The following is a 17,243-nucleotide window of genomic DNA, read 5'->3' as shown; positions in this document are numbered from 1 at the left end:
TAAAAGACCTGAATCAAACTTCTGGAGATGACCACCACTGTGTCTGAGGTGGGACAACCAGTGGCCCAACATAAAGGGAATTGGAGTCACAAAAAGGAGAAAAAGAGGAAACACAAAAAATATGAAGAAATAATGGCCAAAAATTTTCCAAGCTTGATAAAAACTACAAACATACATCTCCAATAAGCTCAACAAAGCACAAGGAACATGACAAAAACAGTTACTGAAAATCCAGTGATGAATAAAACTGTTAAAAGTGGCCAGAGGAAAGGCATGTTTTATAGAGGAACAAAGATATCAAATTTCTCATTAGAAACAAAGCAAGCAAGAAGACACTGAAGGCATCTTTAAAGCACTAAAAGAAAAAGTACTAACAATCTAGAATTCAATATCCAGCAAAAACATTTTTAAAAATGAAGGCAAGTTAAAAACACATCCACACCACAGACTCACAGACATAGTAAACAATCTTATGGTTACCAGGGGGAAAGGCGTAGGAAGGAATAAATTTGGGAGTTTGAGATTTGCAAATGATAACCACTATATATAAAAATAGATTAAAAAAAACCAAATTTCTTCTGTATGGCACAGGGAACTATATTTAGTATCTTATAATAACCGCTAATGAAAAAGAAAATGAAAACAAATGTGTGTATATATATGCATGACTGGGACACTGTGCTGTGCACCAGAAATTGACACATTGTAACTGACTGTACTTCAATTAAAAAAAAAACAAATGAAACACATTCACACAAAAACCTATACACAAATGTTCACAGCAGCTGTATTTTAATTGCTGTAACTTTGAAGCAACCAAGATGTCTATCAGTGGGTAAACTGTGGTACATTTTATACAATGGAAGGTTATTCAGCACTCAAAAGATACTAGCTATCAATCTATGAAGACACAGGGAAACTTCAATGCTTACAGCTAAGTGAAAGAAGCCAATGTGAAAAAGCTGTGTATATTGTATGAATTCAGATGACATTCTGAAAATGGCAAAGCTATGGCGATAGTAAAAAGATCAGTGGTTGGCAGGGGTTCAGGAGGGAGGGGTGAACAGCAGGAGCACAGGGGCCTCTCAGGAGAGGGAGGGCACTCTGATGGTACCATAATGGCTGATGTATGTCACTGTACATTTGTCAAAAGAGATGAAAAGTGTAACACAAAGCGTGAACCTGATGTGAACTATGGCCTTTGCTTGATGAACTAAGACTGCCAGCGACGTATCAATGCTGGGTCACAGACTGCAGCAAACGCACCGCACTGACGTGGGACGTGACGGTGGGGGGGCTTGCGCATTTGTGGGGAAAAGGGAGGAACATGTGGGAACTCTTTATACTTTCGTTCAGTTTTGCTGTGAATCTAAAACGCTCTAAAAATAAAGTATATTAATGGAAAACAAAGGCCAAACAAAGCTATTTTCAGACACACAAAAGCTGAAAGAATTCGTCACCAGCTGACCCACCCTGCAAGAAATGTTAAAAAGAGCTCCCTTGGGGAAAGGAGGATTACACCATTCGAAATCTGGATCTAGACAAATGAAAAACACTGAAACGCTAACTACGTAAGATTTTTTTCATATCATTTAAAACTTTTAGAGATAACCTGACTGCTTAAACAACAGCCTAAAGCCTGGGAGGGGAGACATGGAAGCACACTGTTGCAAGGCTATTGTGCTAAATGTGAAAAGGTATAACATAACTTGAAGACTGTGACAAGCTGAAGTATATGTTAGAAACCCCAAAACAACCACTAAAGTAAAAACAAAGAGTTACTGGTAATAAACCAATGAAGGAAATAAAATGGAATCACAAAAAATACTTGCTTAATCTAAAAGAACACAGGAAAAATAAGAAAAAGAAAAGAACAGATGACACAAACAAAAAAAAGCAAGACAATGGACTCAAACTTAACCGTATCAGGAACCATATTGAACATAACTGGTTAAACATTCCTATAAAAGGCAGAGACTGGATTTTTTCAAAAAAAGCAAGATTTCACTACATGTTGCCTGCGAGAAAATCACATTAAACATAAAGCAGAGGGAAGTTAAAAGAACGGAACACTTTCGCAGCATGCTAACACTAGACATAAAAAGGTGAAACAGTTGTATTTCAGAGGAAATGGTATCACCAGGAATAAAAGTCATTTTGTAATGAGAAGGAGGTCAATTAATCAAGAGGACATATTAAGCCTAAATGTTTATGCATCTAATAACACCTTCAAAATACATGAAATAGATTGACAGAATTACAAGGGTAAAAAGACCAGTCTGCAATTATACAATCGTAGATGCCAATGCCCTTCTCAATATCTGACAGAACAAGCAGGCAGAGAATCAGCAAGAACTCAGCAGATTCGAAAAAACACTATAAATCACCTTGGCTTGTTTAATACTCTGCCCACCAGCAGGAGAAGACACATTCTTCTCAAGTGCACAGAGAATTATTTACCAAGGTAGCAACATAATCTGGGACACAAAACAAGTGTTAGTGAGTTTAAAAGAATTCAAGACATTATATGGTCTCTGACCACAATGGAATCCAATTAGAAATCATTAATTTTCTATTATTTTCACTAAGCCAAAACATTTCCAAATATTTGGAAACTAACTAACACATTTTTAAACAATCCATGGATAAAGGAATGAATCAATTCTACTTTTTAAAACATCACTTTCCATATATTTAGGAATCCTAAACACAGGCCTCTTTTCAATTCATACAGGAGGTTTACAGATTATTCAGGAGTAATAACAGGAGGTGATTTTACCCACGTGCCAGGCATTTTTATATGTGCTGAATACGTGTAAATTCATTTCACCTGTCGCCTTTGTTATTCCTACTTTACAGGTAAGGAAACTGAGGCACAGGGAGGTTATATAAATAGCCCAGGTCCAAAAGTCTAGTAAGTGGCAGAACCAGGATTTGAACCCAAAGGCTAGCAGCTCCAGGACTGATGCTCTGTTATTACAGTATGCTTGTGTCTTTCAACTATGAAATTTTAATGTTACTCTGATTTTAGAAGCTGACCATCACTACAGAGGCCACTCCACTAAGGAGGTGACTGGCACTGCAGAGCCACCCGGAAGACAGCTTCGAGCACGGGAAGACGCCGCCCCGCCAGGCCCTCCCCTGTCAGCCAGTCCACTCACTGCCTCTCGTCTCCTCCGCGCTTGCTCTTTCTCCCGAGCTAAATTCCGGTCTCTGAGAAGCCAGAGTCGGCCTTTATCCTGCGCCGCCAGCGACTGCTGATGTTCCTTCTGCTCGGCTCCAAGACACTTGTTTTGCATTTTATCTGGAAAAGGTTCTTGAGTGCAGCCGTGGTCACTTGAAGAAACAGTAAAGTTCAAAGTAGGTTTCAAGCGCCTTGAAAGTTTTTATTACTAACATACGTTGTTAAATGAACAAATAAAATGCAATGTTCTAGATACCCTTTTTCATATATTATGACATTATTTTTAAGATTTATTTTTGATGTCACATTTTACATCAGGTAATCTCTGTTAACGAAGAGCACGTTTTGGAAAACTATGACCAAGATTTACCATTATCTTCTTATGCACAGAATGGAAACTATATGAAGACATTCCCGGAAAATTATGATGTCTTTATAACTTAGCAGTATTAGAATCTTTAATAGCTTAATCAATCACTTGACTATTTCTGTCCTCTCCAAAACAGATACTACTACTTACCAAAAAACAATCAACGAAAACTTACTTTCTGCAATTATACTTTGATCTGTGGTCTACTAAATGCTGAATTAGTCACTTCAAAATAGAAATTTAATGTATTTTAAATACATGTCTGTGTCTCCCAGAGCCTCCATTAACCTGGTAAGTTACAGACCTCTGATTTTCTTGAGGTGCCTGAGTGTCCTTTGTATTCTGCTCCAGATGTTTCCGTATTAGTTCCTGTGTGCGGGCTCTTACTTCCTTTTCTATCGCTGCTTTTCTGAACTGGTTGAAGAGCTCATCTGATGATTTCAGTGCACCTGATGTTTTAACTGGTTTGCCTAAACTTTTCCAAGAGTCTGCATTCTTGATCTTTATATCCTGAAACAAATATCTGATTCAGTTTATGTCTAAAGATGACAACTAAATTTTGGAAGAAAAGCAATATTTCTTGATACAGTAATGGATCAAAAGTAAAGATTCCAAAGGCTTCAGGTAATTTTACTAAACTTAAGTTTAGTAAACATGTTAAAGGTTTCTAAAGTCAGAAATAGCATAACAGATTAGCTAAATTCAATTATTCATCTAAGATCAAATTAAAATAGCATGCTTGACAATTATTTCAACTTAATGTAAAACATATATGTTAAGGGTATGACAATCTATAAGAAATATAAAAATTAACTGATCACTGTAATCAAGATATTTATCAAGATATTTATGATCCTATGGGGAAAATAAAGCAAAAATATACAAACGATTAATCAGAGGCAAAGTAAGATAATGCCAGAGTTTTAAAACCTAGTTTTCTCAGTTGCACTAGACATTTCAAGGGCGCAATAACCGTATGTGGCTAGTGGCTATCATTTTGGACACTGGATATTACATGTCTAGATGGCCCTTCTAAGCAATTAACCTGCCACATTCTCCATGATAGTTAATGTTACACCACAAACATGCCTTAGTAATTTTAAGACTGATATCATGTCAAGATTCTTTCCTGACCACAATGAAAATAATAGAATACCTAGAGTGTGTACGAAACCACAAAAGCCCCCAAAAAGTCAAAGCAATTTTGAGAACGAACAAAACTGAAGAGATCATGCTTTCTGACTTCAAGCTGTATTACAAAGTTACAGTAATCAAAACGTATGGTATTGGCATAAAAACAAACACACAGCTCAATGAAACAGAATAGAGAGTCCAAAAATAAATGCATGCACTTACGCATTCACAACAAAGGAGTGAAGGATATAAAATGGGGACAGACAGTCTCTAATAGGCGGTGTTGGGAAAACTGGCCAGCCACATGCAAAAGACTGAAACTAGACTACTATTTCACACCATACACAAAAATCAACTCAAAATGGATTAAGGGCTTGAATATAAGACCTGAAATCATAATTATAACCCCTAGAAGAAAACATAGATGCTAAGCTCCTTGACATCCATCCTGGTGATGAGTTTTTGAATTTGACACCAAAAGCAAAGGCAACAAAAGCAAAAATAAACAAGTGGAACTACGTCAAACTACAAAGCTTCTGCATACCAAAGGAAACAAACACAAAATGGAAAGGCAACCTGCTGGATGGCAGAAAATACACGCAAATCATGTGTCTGATAAAAGGTTAATATCTAAGATAAAGAACTCATACAACTCAACAGCAGAAAAACAAACAAGCTGAATAAAACACGGGCAGAGAATCTAAACTGACATTTTTGCAAAGAGAACACACAGATGGCCAATAAATCCATGAAAAGGTGCTCAACATCACCAATCATAATGGGATATTAATCAGAAGGGAAGTACAAATCAAAGCCCCGATGAGATACCACCTTCACACCTGTCAGCATGGCTACTATCAAAAAGACAAAAGATAACTGTTGGTGAGCATGTGGAGAAAAGTGTTGGTGGGAATTTAAATTGATATGGCTGTTGCAGAAGACAGCATAGAGGCACCTCAAAACCCAAAAAGTGTAACTGCTAAATGACCCAGCAGTCCCACGTCTGGGTACACGGCTACAGGAAATGAAAGCAGAATCCTGAAGAAAGATCTGCACTCCCCTGGTCACTGCAGCATTACTCACAGCAGCCAAGACTGGAAGGAACACACGGGCCCGTCAGTGGATGAATGGGAGAAGAAAATGTGGCATACGTACACCGTGGGAGTATTATTCAGCCATAAAAAACCAAGGAAATCTTGCCACTTGCGACAACATGGATGGACTTTGAGGGCATTATGCTAAGTGAAATTAAGTCAGACAAATACCATATGCTCTCACTTATATGTGGAATCTTAAAAAAAAAAAACAAGGAACAACAGCCCCCCAAAAAAGCCCCAAATTTATAGACAGAAAAGACTGGTTGTTGCCGGAGGAGGGGGTGAGAAGTGGGCAAAATGAATGAAGAGAGTCAAAAGGCACAAATTTCCAGTGTAAAATTAGTCCTGGGGATGCAACATGCAGCGTGGTGACTACAGTTAATAAGGCTATTATATATTTGAAATTTGCTGAGAGTAGACCTTAAAAGTTCTCATCACAAGAAAAAAAATGTGAACTATGTTGGGAGAGTGACAGACTAGACTTCCTGTGGGGGCAATTTCTCAGTATATACAAACATCAGATCTTTAAGGTGCATTCCTGAAACTAGTAATGTCTTGTGTCAGTTCTACCTTAAGTTAAAAAAAAGAGCTCATCTACTTGTCCGGTGGGGAGAGGGCCGTGCGGCGCCGCCGCCCTGTCCAACTTTCTGGTTTCGGTCACCGCCTCCGCAGTAAGTACGCTTGCTCGCTCCTTTCTTTTGTTTCCGTGAACTATTAGGTCGAAATTTGTCCGTGGTCTCAGTAAGGCAGAAAGAGAACTTGTGACAAGACACCCCCATAAGCCTTCTTAGTTTCCGGCCTGAAGTCGTAAAAGGAGTCAGACAGCCCTCCTCGCCCCGACCGCACGACGGCCTTCGCCGCTGGCCGCCCAGCTGTGCTTATTAAGTCCTTCCTCTGTGTTGCCGACTAAACCTGTCTTTGTTCCTGTCCACGGAATGGGCTGCTCAGACTTCGTTTTTTACTGAGTCAGCAAAGAATCTTGCCTTCGGACAGAGGTGTGGACCAGGGCAGGCAACATCTGGTAGCATATTTACTAGGAAGTGAAGAGAGGATGAAACCCTGGTCTCTCTGTCCCTGAAATTTCTGTTTAATCGCAATGAAATTCTGGCAGACCATCAAACAGGGAAGTTCACGTTTGGGTTTGGAGTTCAGGACAGTTTTCAGGTATCACAGAGAAGAATAAAACTTCTGGCAGGCAGAGCTGAGGATGGAAAGCACTCCTCACTGAAGAAAGAACATGACAGTTGAACAGTACAGGTGTATCTGGGGAGAAGCGAGAAGTTCAGTTCCAGTGAGTCACAAGGCAGACAGTTAACGCTGAACAGCTGGCTGGCGTCATGATGTGAAGGTGTTTCACCTTCATTCTGGAGCCCAAGTTAGAACCACTGCAGGTCTGTACACACCAGTAATACGCTCAGAGCAGCACATGGGGAGGAGCAGTGCAGGGCTGTTAAAGGCAGAAGCGACCAGAACAAGGAGGGCTCCAGTTAGTCCGACCAGCTGTGAATGTTACAGAGAGCTCGGAGTGAAGGCAGTGAACCCTGGTTTGTGGGGCAGAAGTAGAAAAGGAAATATCTTGAAAGTAAAACCCAAAGAGTTTAGCAATTCCTCAGCTGCAGGGGACTGAGAAGTCAAAAGTGACTAAAAGTCACAGGAAGTCAGGTCTAGAAGTATGTACCTGAGTCCTCCGCAGAGAGACTGTACCTGGTACCTGACCACCGTGGATGTCCCGTCAGAGAGAAGCAGTGCAAGGCCCTGGCTCCCTCCCCCTCCAGGACTCAGGGAGGGAGGCAGCAGTCTTAGACACCACTGGTTCCTCCAACAGGGCAAATTACAGGAACAAGGGAACAGTTATATTCTGGGTAAAATTAAGGCATAGCTTCTCAACTAGGGGTGGTCCTCCTCTGCCCCGGGAAGACATCTGGCAACGTCAGAGCAAGCTTCTGCTTGTCCCACAGTGGTGGGGAGGGTGTACAGCACCCGGTGGGCAGAGGTTAGGGTTCCTGGGAAGCACCCTACAACACACAGCCCTACTCCCAGCGGAAACCTGCCCAGCCTAAAACGTCAATAGTGCTATAACTGAGGAAGTCTGGTTTCAAATGTAAGCAGGTGGTGGGAAAATAAGACAAAAGGAATGATAGAGACCACGGAGATGGCTGGAGAGCTCCACAAAACGTCTCTGTCAAATGAAAGAAAATTAATAAGAGAGAGGAGTCTTGGCAAGAAGGGTAGCTTTTCTTGAGGCAGAAGTAAGAGAACAGCAAAGGTGCTGCTCTGAGTAAAATGACAAGAGGCTGGGAGTTTGCTGAAATGTTTTATTTAATCTCAGCTCTTCTTCGGGCAAGTGCTCGAACTGTCTGGGCTACAGTTTATTCACAAAGACTAATTCTCAAAAATCTCTCCTAGCGCCCAAATTCTGTAGCCTCCCTTTCAGGTGAGTGGTCACCTGCTGACAACGAGTAAGCAAGGGTGGGAAACAATACCAAGAATGGCAACAGTCTGTTGCGAAGGGAACAAGCCACACAGCCCCATTCCTGCAGAAGCTGTCACTTCAACACTGAGTCCCTGCTGCGCGTGAGGCACTAGGGACAGACAGACAGCGGACGTGGTCGCGTGTACCGTCGGCACAGGCCCCAGCAGCCTGGCACTTACTGGATGTTCTGCTGCTTATCTGTGCTGTAACCGCTTTGCCCCTTTGAGAATCTTCTTGCTGCTTTCAAACCTGATTATGGGTCAGCCTAGATTACAGTCTTGTTAAATTAGAAACAAAGAATTTAGTACACAGTAAACCAAGATTTAATTTGAGAAACTGCTGCATTATGCTTTCCATCCTAAAGGAGATGGATGACACTTCTGTTGTCCAAATAAAAAAACAATAAAATAACGGGGAGGGCGTAGCTCAGGGTTAGAGCGCGAGCTTAGCATGCATGAAGTCCTGGGTTCAATCCCCACCGCCTCCATAAAAAAACAGTAACACTAAGTTTAAAAAACAGTAAAATAAAATTATGTTGGATATCAGAAAAAGCACTTTTAAAATGGTTCTTATCAATAAAAATCACCCAAATTAAACACAGGACTCTTTGATGATCATAATTATTAGCAGAGCATTATGTACGAAAGTCAGAGATTCTAAGAACAAGAAAACATAAGCGCCAAAGCACTGTGCTCCTTGCAGTGAACTGTCAGACCCACTAGCACGCCCACACAAAAGGATTTGTCCTCTGAAGTATTTACAGTGAGAAAGGAAAGGAACGAATGGAAGGAAAGGAGGGAGAGCGAGGGAGGGAAAAAGGGGGCTATGTGAATATCTCACTTACAGTTTCTGAGAATTACTAGATTCAAATGTCTAGAATAGTGTCTGATGTATCTAATGCATCCCAAACATCTCGAGCACTTGCTGAAGTGCTCAGTGTATGGCTGAAGATTAAGTGCACGAAAGACTCCATTAAGAAATTACCATAACAAATTCCAAAAGATAAGTTTTGTAACATGTTTTAAAATCAGGATAGCTGGTAGGGGGGAGGGTATAGCTTGGCGGTGGAGCACATGCTTAGCACGCACGAGGTCCTGGGTTCAATCCCCAGCACCTCCACTAAAAAGCAAAAAACAAAAATAAAAAACAACATCAGGGTAACTGGCAAACATTACAGAATTTACAATTAAACACAAGTATGGGGACTAATGTAGAAAGTGGGGACACGTGTTGCTCACAGGTTAACTTTTTTTTTAACAAATAGGCAAAAATTAGTCTTAGAGATCCAAAAATTCATTCAAATTAGGGTTTAAAATACCTCTTGTACTACTTCCATACTTCGATTTTAAATCCCTTCAAGATTTATGAGAAAACAATAAGATGACTCTTACCTTCTGCACAGGAAGGTGACATTCTGATTCTGATGCCACTGTGTCGTCACCGCCGGCCTGATGCCGCGCAGGCGGGGCAGCCAGGCGCTGCTCAGAACCTCCTGCATGCAACAGTAGAACAGTACAGTCAAGACACTGCATCCTTAGCCTCCACAATCGGACCTTTCTCTCCCCTAGGCCACAAACGGCGAATAACTGATTGTTTGTGCTTCTTAACTTTGGAGTATTCTTACTCGGGGAATTGTTACACTGTAAAATAAACATTTTTCACTTGAAACTTACCTCCTTCCCTTTTCTTCTTCTTTCGTCTTTTTTGTTTTTTTCTGTCAGCATACAGCACAGCTGACATTGTGGCTCATCCACCAAAACCTACGGAGCCCCGCCCGGGGCGCAGCGGCCCTGCCTGCGCACGGACCTCCGTCCCAGGCGCGGCCTTCCCCAGGCCGGGCCGGTGGCGGCGACCCTGCCCCCACACCAGTGCACCACTTGGAGGAGGGCGAGCCGGGGCCAACGCAGGGCTTCCAGGGGCAGGCGCTTCCTGGTGGCCGAAGTGAGGACAAAGGCAAGACAAAGAACGGAGAGGACAGACACAGGACACCTGAAGTACCCTGTGAGGGGAGAGGAGTCAGACACGCAACGTCGCGTGAGGTGAAGGGGACAGACTACGCAGTCCCGAGAGATGGGAAGCCTTCACACGAGCACTTCGCCCGTTACGAGTGACGCCAGGGGCGGACACAGAGCTCACGCCTCGGGCAGGCCAGGCCTGAGTGACGGACCTGCTCCCGGACTGCTCGTGTGCATGCTGTCAAAATTCCTCATTGTGTGAGCCAGTTTGGAGCTGACTTTTCTGTCATTTGTGACCAAGAGCATCCTCGGGTATGAAATTTAATTGAGTCATTTCTGTTTCAGTTCTCTCCAGCTCTTGTCTATAGGTCCCAACTAATTGGCTCAAGCTCATAAAATCCTGGTCACCTAGAATTATGGGAACTGACACCTAAGCCTCTACCGCCCATCAGTTCCTTTGGTTATCTGGCTGAATCACACTACTTAAACTTAAGGTCTGAAGAAGGAAGGTCCATTAAAGGAGATGAGTGAGCACAGGAGGGTGAGACAAAACACTGTCAGCGGATGCCTGAATGAAAGAACAAAGTTTAAATTCGCGTGTCCCTACCAGGCTCAGTGGACCTACGTCTTCTCAGTTAAACAGGAGTGGAAAAACAGGGAGAAAAGCTCTCAGGAGAGAACTACGTCCTTTCTCTGCCTAGGGTCAGAGCAGGAAGAGCACACATGTCAACAGCAGTAAATTATAAATGACTCAGTTGGATGACTCTAAGTTGGTAAGCGGTGACAGTGCCATTATCAAGAATTAAAGAGGAAAGATTTAAATGTGGGAATTAAAAGGGGGAAGTCCACTTTGGCATGCTGTGTCTGAGATGCCCATGTGCTGTTTAAGATGCTTGGTAGAGTTGTATGAACGTGTCTGAGGCCTGGATGCATGAGCTGTGAAAATGAGACTAGAAGTCACAGACACCAAGGAGAACGCCCAGGGAGAATGTGTAAGTGGAGCCTCCAGCCTGTTACATGCCATAGTGAGTAGAAAATGACCCACGTGTGGCACACTGGGGCAAACGGGAGGTCTGCTCCAAGCCTGCTGCTGTGAGAGCTGAGGGGGGGGTCCTGGCTTAGAAAGTCGTGCTTTGGAACACGGCTAGAAAGGCCTGGAGAAAAGCAAAATGGTAAGATGCTTAAGATGCTTGAGCACGTGGCTCAGAGTACTGTCAACATTTAAAGGAAGGCAGGTAAAGAAGGAACCTCGTAAGGAGCATTCAGAGATGGGACAGTCAAGAGAACAGTGTCACAAAAGCCAAGGTCCAACTCTCTGAAAAACATTTTCGTATGGATGACCCTCTGCTCCTCCACACACTACGGAACTCACTTTCGCAGACCTCTGCTCTTCATCTGGGTTCCAGGCCCGCCAGCCTGCATCTGTGACCAGCCGCCGTCCCCCGCGCCGCCCAGGCTCCCACCCCTTTGTTATTAAAACCCAGCGTGTTCTCACCCTTGGGAGAGCTGTTACGCAGCCCCTGTGTTTTCTCTCTCTTTCCCCTTTTCTTCTTTCCATTACTTAATTTTTTTCCAACTACTCCCACAGCCCACCCGGCCTCTTCCTTGTCTGGTGCCTACGCGCTGTTGCTCCAGCTGCCCCGACACAGCACCGGGAGGCTAACCCCCCTGACGCGCGTTCTGTCGGAACCCTTTCGCCGGCTGCACACTGACTACGCCGTGACTGCCAAGCTCAGAGTCTCCAGGTACTGCAGTTCTTTATGGTCTGAACCTCACCTACCTTTCCAAATTTATTTCCTTGTATTCCTGCTTATCCAACCAAAGCGTTGGTCATGGCGAATTACTGGTCACCTGAATACCTTCCTATGTGTTGCTCCCTCTAACAAAAATGCCTCTCAAGCCTGTATACACAAATACACGTCTTCCAAAGAGACTGTGCAATTCTGCCTTCCTCATCTCCTTAAATTTCATTTTTGCCTCTTTTAGGGCACATTATTTTTACTTTACAGACCAGTTGCTGTTTTTTCCTACTAGATGGAAAAACTCCTTGATTTACCTTCCACTTGCCATGTTCAGTCACACTTTCATGATAGCATATTTAAAAAAAATTCTTAATACAATTGAGGGAAGACTTTTATGAGCTGGGGAAAGGATAAACTATAAAGATAAGCTGAGTAATCGTCTGTGACTAAAAACTCCAACTTATTTTAAGGGAAAAAAACCAGACATCTTCCAGTTCATGTGGAGATGATGGCAAAGATTTTGAAGAAAACTGACAACACTTAAGACTTCAACTTAAGTATTTTTGTACTCTAACACTCTTGTCAAACCACAAGAAAACTTCAGTAGAAACATTTCTGCCTTCATTGTGTAATGGTTTAACCAAAAATTTATTTCCACCAAGATCAAACTCCAGAAAGGTAAAATTCCATATACATTTTATAGGTTATATACATTAGCAGTTTCCCTTGGGCACAGTGCCACCTACAGTTGGCAAATGCAAACCACTCCGGTTCTGAAAAATTTGCTGAGCACAGCAGAACAGCCACTCGGCATCAGAAGCTGAAGGAATACGATAAACCGACCCCCACCGAAGACTCAGACATTTAAAGCCTGATTTTCATGGGTAGGATGTTTTCTTAAAATAGGAACAAAAGACCATCTTGACTGCATTCTTTCCACTACTTTTCAATGTCTTTGTTCTTCTTCAAAGCTATCCCTGCCATTCTTCTATGAACCCACTATAATGAAAACAGCAACTTTTCTCTATTCTGGTTCTTTCTGATCAATCTTCAAATGTTTTCAAATCTCTCAATTTCAAAACTCAAAACAAAACCACCTCGCCCAGTCTTACAAAAATCAAAAGTAAAAAAGCCCACCTTCATGTTAAAGCTACAGCTACCTTCCCGTCTTCTTCACCAATAAATGTGAAAGACTGGTTTACGTTCAGATTCCATTACTTGTCAGTTTACAACAATCTGCCTTCTGCCCCAGTCAAAACGGCCATAAAGGAAGACTCTGCAAAAGCAGAAAGTCTCACACGGCCAGTTTCAACCTTCTCTCCGCCTTCCTCATCCTTCTTTAACGCTTCGTAGTGGGACGTGATACCCTTGGCGATGCTTTCCTCCTAAACACATACCTCTTGAGCGTCTATCATACCATTTTCCTCTTCCTTTTAGCTTTAATTTCCTCTTCTGTTAACTTATTTTATCTTCTTCTACTTTTACTAAGGGAGTTTGGTTACCTAGAATTTTGTCATTGACCCTTCTCCTCCCTCTCTGCACATTTTCCTGGATGTTTTCATTCATTCTCATGGCTTCACGTAGCTTCTACATATTGGCAATCCTTACAGTTCTTGTTACACCCTATTAATTCCAGAAACCCATTTCTAGTTGTATAATTCCAGTTAGATTTTCTTTAGCATCTCAAACACGTTCAAAATGAGCACTGCCTCTTATTTTCAACCCGACGATCAGATAATTCTCCGGAGACACTTACTCTAATGAAGCTTGGTAATTCTGCCACAACAATGTCTAATTTAGCCACATGCTTTCTGTACTTACTGCCTTGGTTTTGGTTCCCATAATTTCTTTCCTAGACTACAGCACTCGACTCCTTGCATGGTCCCCACCACATCAGAGCATCTGCGTCTTAGTCCATCCCCTACAACGTAAGCAGCAATCTCTTCCTAACATAAAATCTGATTTTGTTATGCTCGTGTTTAAAGCTACCTGTTGTGTACAAAATAAAAGAGCTCAATGTCGACCTCAGGGCACTGGTATTTAAGGTGATTTATGACCTAGAACAATATCTTCAGTTTTTCTCCCGAGTATCTTAAGAATCTTTTTCCAGAAAAGGATGGATATAAAAATTTAACACTCTGAATCTCTGTCTATGCCTCTTCCGGGGTGCCCTCCAGTGTTGCCTTTGGTGTTGGTCTCCACCCCTCCTCCACGGCCAAGAGCTACAACTCGAGTTAAACACGAAATGGAATACTCAGCGCAGAACAGTAGGGAGTGTTTACTGACAGCAACAGAGGAGGATCAAAATGTGTCTGTTCCCCTTGTCTGTGCTGCTGTAAAACAGCTTAGAGATTTCTTCTGCTGTGGAGAAACCCCTGCCCTTGGAGGCCGAGTGGAAACCCGGGAGCAGTCTGGAGGGAGGGAGACACGGATGTGGAATACGCACACCTGCTTCGGGTCTAGGCCTGAGCACACGAGCTGGGCTCGTCACTGTCAAAGAAGCGTCCGCCTGTGCCCTGCAGCCCAGGGGGGCCAGGCTGAGAACGCCGTACCTGCACTGCTGGTAAGACTAACAGGTAAGGCGTTTATAAAGTCACATGAACCTAACAGCAAACCGATTTCCAGCTTTGGAAGATGTTTTTGGTAACAGGAACCACCACTAGGCAAGTATTTCTAGTCCAAGTTTCCTTAACTGTAAACTATTTTTAATGTTTATGACCTCATTTCTCTACCTGTAGAATCTCTCGATGTGCTTTCTCTATTCCTGTCTACCTTTCCAACTTACACAGACTTCATGGCAACGAGGGCAACATCTCCCAAGTCAGAGCTTGACAGCATGAGCCACGGTGGTGACAGCTCTATATACACGGCCCACATACCAATTCATCTGGAAGTAAGTTGCGTGTGAACTGTATACACACTTTTCTTTCATTCAAATGTAATGCGTACCTTTGGGAGCAAAGCACTATGCTTCCTATGCTCCACTATGCTTCCTAATTCCATGTGATTATTTCTAACATGGAATTTGCTAGTTATGATTTTCAGTATCCCAGATACATAACATTTAGGATGATCTTAGCATTTTCATGTGTAGATTTAGAAATCAGCTGTTCAACCGGTCACTCACTTGTTAATTTCCTACCTGAAGGAGGCACAAGTTGCAAAGCTGACGTGCTTTCCACACCCTGTAAATGTTCTGATCCTTGACGATCAAGCACTGGCTGGTGGTGATTTGGTGCTGCTCCACCCGAACACGTGGTCTGATGAGCACGGGTAGTTTTCCCAGAGGCTGCATCTTGCACAGAAGACTGTATCTGTTAAGACAAAGGTAAACAGAGATTTAACCACACAAGAAGTGTAACTAAGAAAACCAGCACAGGAGGACAGAACATAATTTAACACCGCCTTTGAACGTAACATCAAGTCACACACACTTACAAGGTGAAACCATCCCTGTCTTACAAATGAGGAAGCTAAGGGTTAGAAACAGCTGGCCCCTCACACAGCTCGTGAGGGGAGCTCATCAAAGACTGCGATCTAGCTACCAGGACGCAGACTTACACGCACGTTATTAACCAGTGATGCTTACTTTCAAATGCTTTCCTGAGACCTACTGACAATAAAGACTGCGCTTTTGTACCAGATCTAGAGACTAATACACTTCCTTTACCCCTCTTTCCTTAGCGAATTACAGATATAAAAGGGAGGGAGGGCTTAAAAACAATCACATGATGGTTGACCCATAGATTACCAACAAATTCTGATTCAATGTTCACTTAACTATTTAAGTAAAAGCTGTGTAATAGCTAACATTTAGTGAACATTTACGATGTGCAAGGCACCAGGCTAAGCCCTTTATACAGTTCTTTAATTCTAACAGTAATTTTATGAGTTTAGTATAATTATTATCCCCATTTACAGTTTACAAAAGAACTTAGATATAATAAAGATAACTTACTTAAAATCTCACAACTATTCAGAGGCAAGCTAAGTTACAATTTCAAAGCCCAGGTACCTTATTTTCTAAGGTGTGAGTTGTTGATAGTACAGAGACAAATAAAACAATCCTCTTCTCCATCTAATAAAGGGGTCAGAGTGAGTAGATGAGGCAAGTGTATGAATGCCTACGCCAGCCTGAATGAAACTAAGGCTGCTGGGAGTTTATCCCAAACATCATACAGGGCCAAGCCCAAAGCCAAAGTCAAATGCTGAGGTTTAAATCAGCAAAATATCATTTTCTGAAGCGCACAAATATGTGTATTTATTCATGAGCATATGTTTCCTCTTTTATCATAAATGAGCATTCTGTTCCTCAGTGAGTGACATTAAAAAAAAAAACCTGGCCACAAAGCGATCAACAAAGGTAGCATTCTACGTGCTGTGTACTGACAGTGATTCCAGAGTCTGTTCATACTGACAGAATTTTCTGACGCCACTGATACCTATGGCAAGACCGATCACCTGGATCTTCTTCCTACTCGGCAGCCTTTGAGCGCTCACTCCCACCTACCGCATTCAACAGCAACACTTCACCTAGATGTACAAAGCCCTCCGTCACGTCTCCAAAGCCAGCTGACCCCTTACAAGGACCTTCTGCTGCCCTATTCCCCTGCACACCCCTCCTGTGCTTTCTTGGCTCTCTTCACGCTACTACCTCTGTTTAAAAAAGTAGGTCCCCCATTAGTATGTCAATATACTATCCACCTCTTCCCTTTCCCTGTAATTTCAAACCCACTTTAAGCATTCCCTTCTTTGGGCAGCAGGGGTGTGTGTGTGTGTGTGTGTGTGTGTGTGTGTGTGTGTGTGTGTGCGAGCACACGCGTGTGCGTGTGTAGTGTATATATACGCATATACACACATACAGTATACGTATACACATACACAGGTATATATATATACATACAGTGTCTATATACACATACATATATACACACACGTATTCCTCCTTCATTTTCTGATTAAATTATGAATATAGATGACTATTGCACTAATCAAACAATCTCCTAACTGTGTGATTATTGTCTTCTCACAACTAACAGCTCCTTTGAGACAGTGCTATTTATGTTGTGTTCCCCCTAACCTCGAGTTGAATGCTAAATAAGTTTGTGACTTAAAAAAAGGTCTATACGTGTAATTCTGCATTTGGGACAGGTACAAAGGATTAAAAGTTTTACGAGGATGACAACCTGAATTAGTAGTAAAAGGTAAAACTACTCTTATCCTTTTCAAAGCATGTCAACTACTAATCAAACACAGACGTGCTGAAATGAACGCTGGCAATTACTACG

General features: G+C 42.3%; 1 protein-coding gene across 1 annotated transcript in view; it reads right to left on the bottom strand.

Annotated features, from left to right (window-relative positions):
* Positions 1–17,243, bottom strand: part of BRDT (bromodomain testis associated) — a 54,595-nt gene that overhangs the window by 7,161 nt on the left and 30,191 nt on the right. The window contains exons 15-18 of the mRNA XM_032487080.1: positions 15,098–15,269; positions 9,650–9,750; positions 3,859–4,064; positions 3,162–3,336 (exon numbers count right to left, since the gene is read on the bottom strand). Coding sequence (XP_032342971.1) covers positions 3,162–3,336; positions 3,859–4,064; positions 9,650–9,750; positions 15,098–15,269 — 654 coding nt within the window. The remainder of the gene's footprint in view (positions 1–3,161; positions 3,337–3,858; positions 4,065–9,649; positions 9,751–15,097; positions 15,270–17,243) is intronic.

The sequence above is a fragment of the Camelus ferus genome, chromosome 9, assembly GCF_009834535.1.
Source record: "Camelus ferus isolate YT-003-E chromosome 9, BCGSAC_Cfer_1.0, whole genome shotgun sequence".
NCBI lineage: Eukaryota > Metazoa > Chordata > Mammalia > Artiodactyla > Camelidae > Camelus > Camelus ferus.
This window is presented reverse-complemented; position numbering and strand designations above follow the sequence as displayed.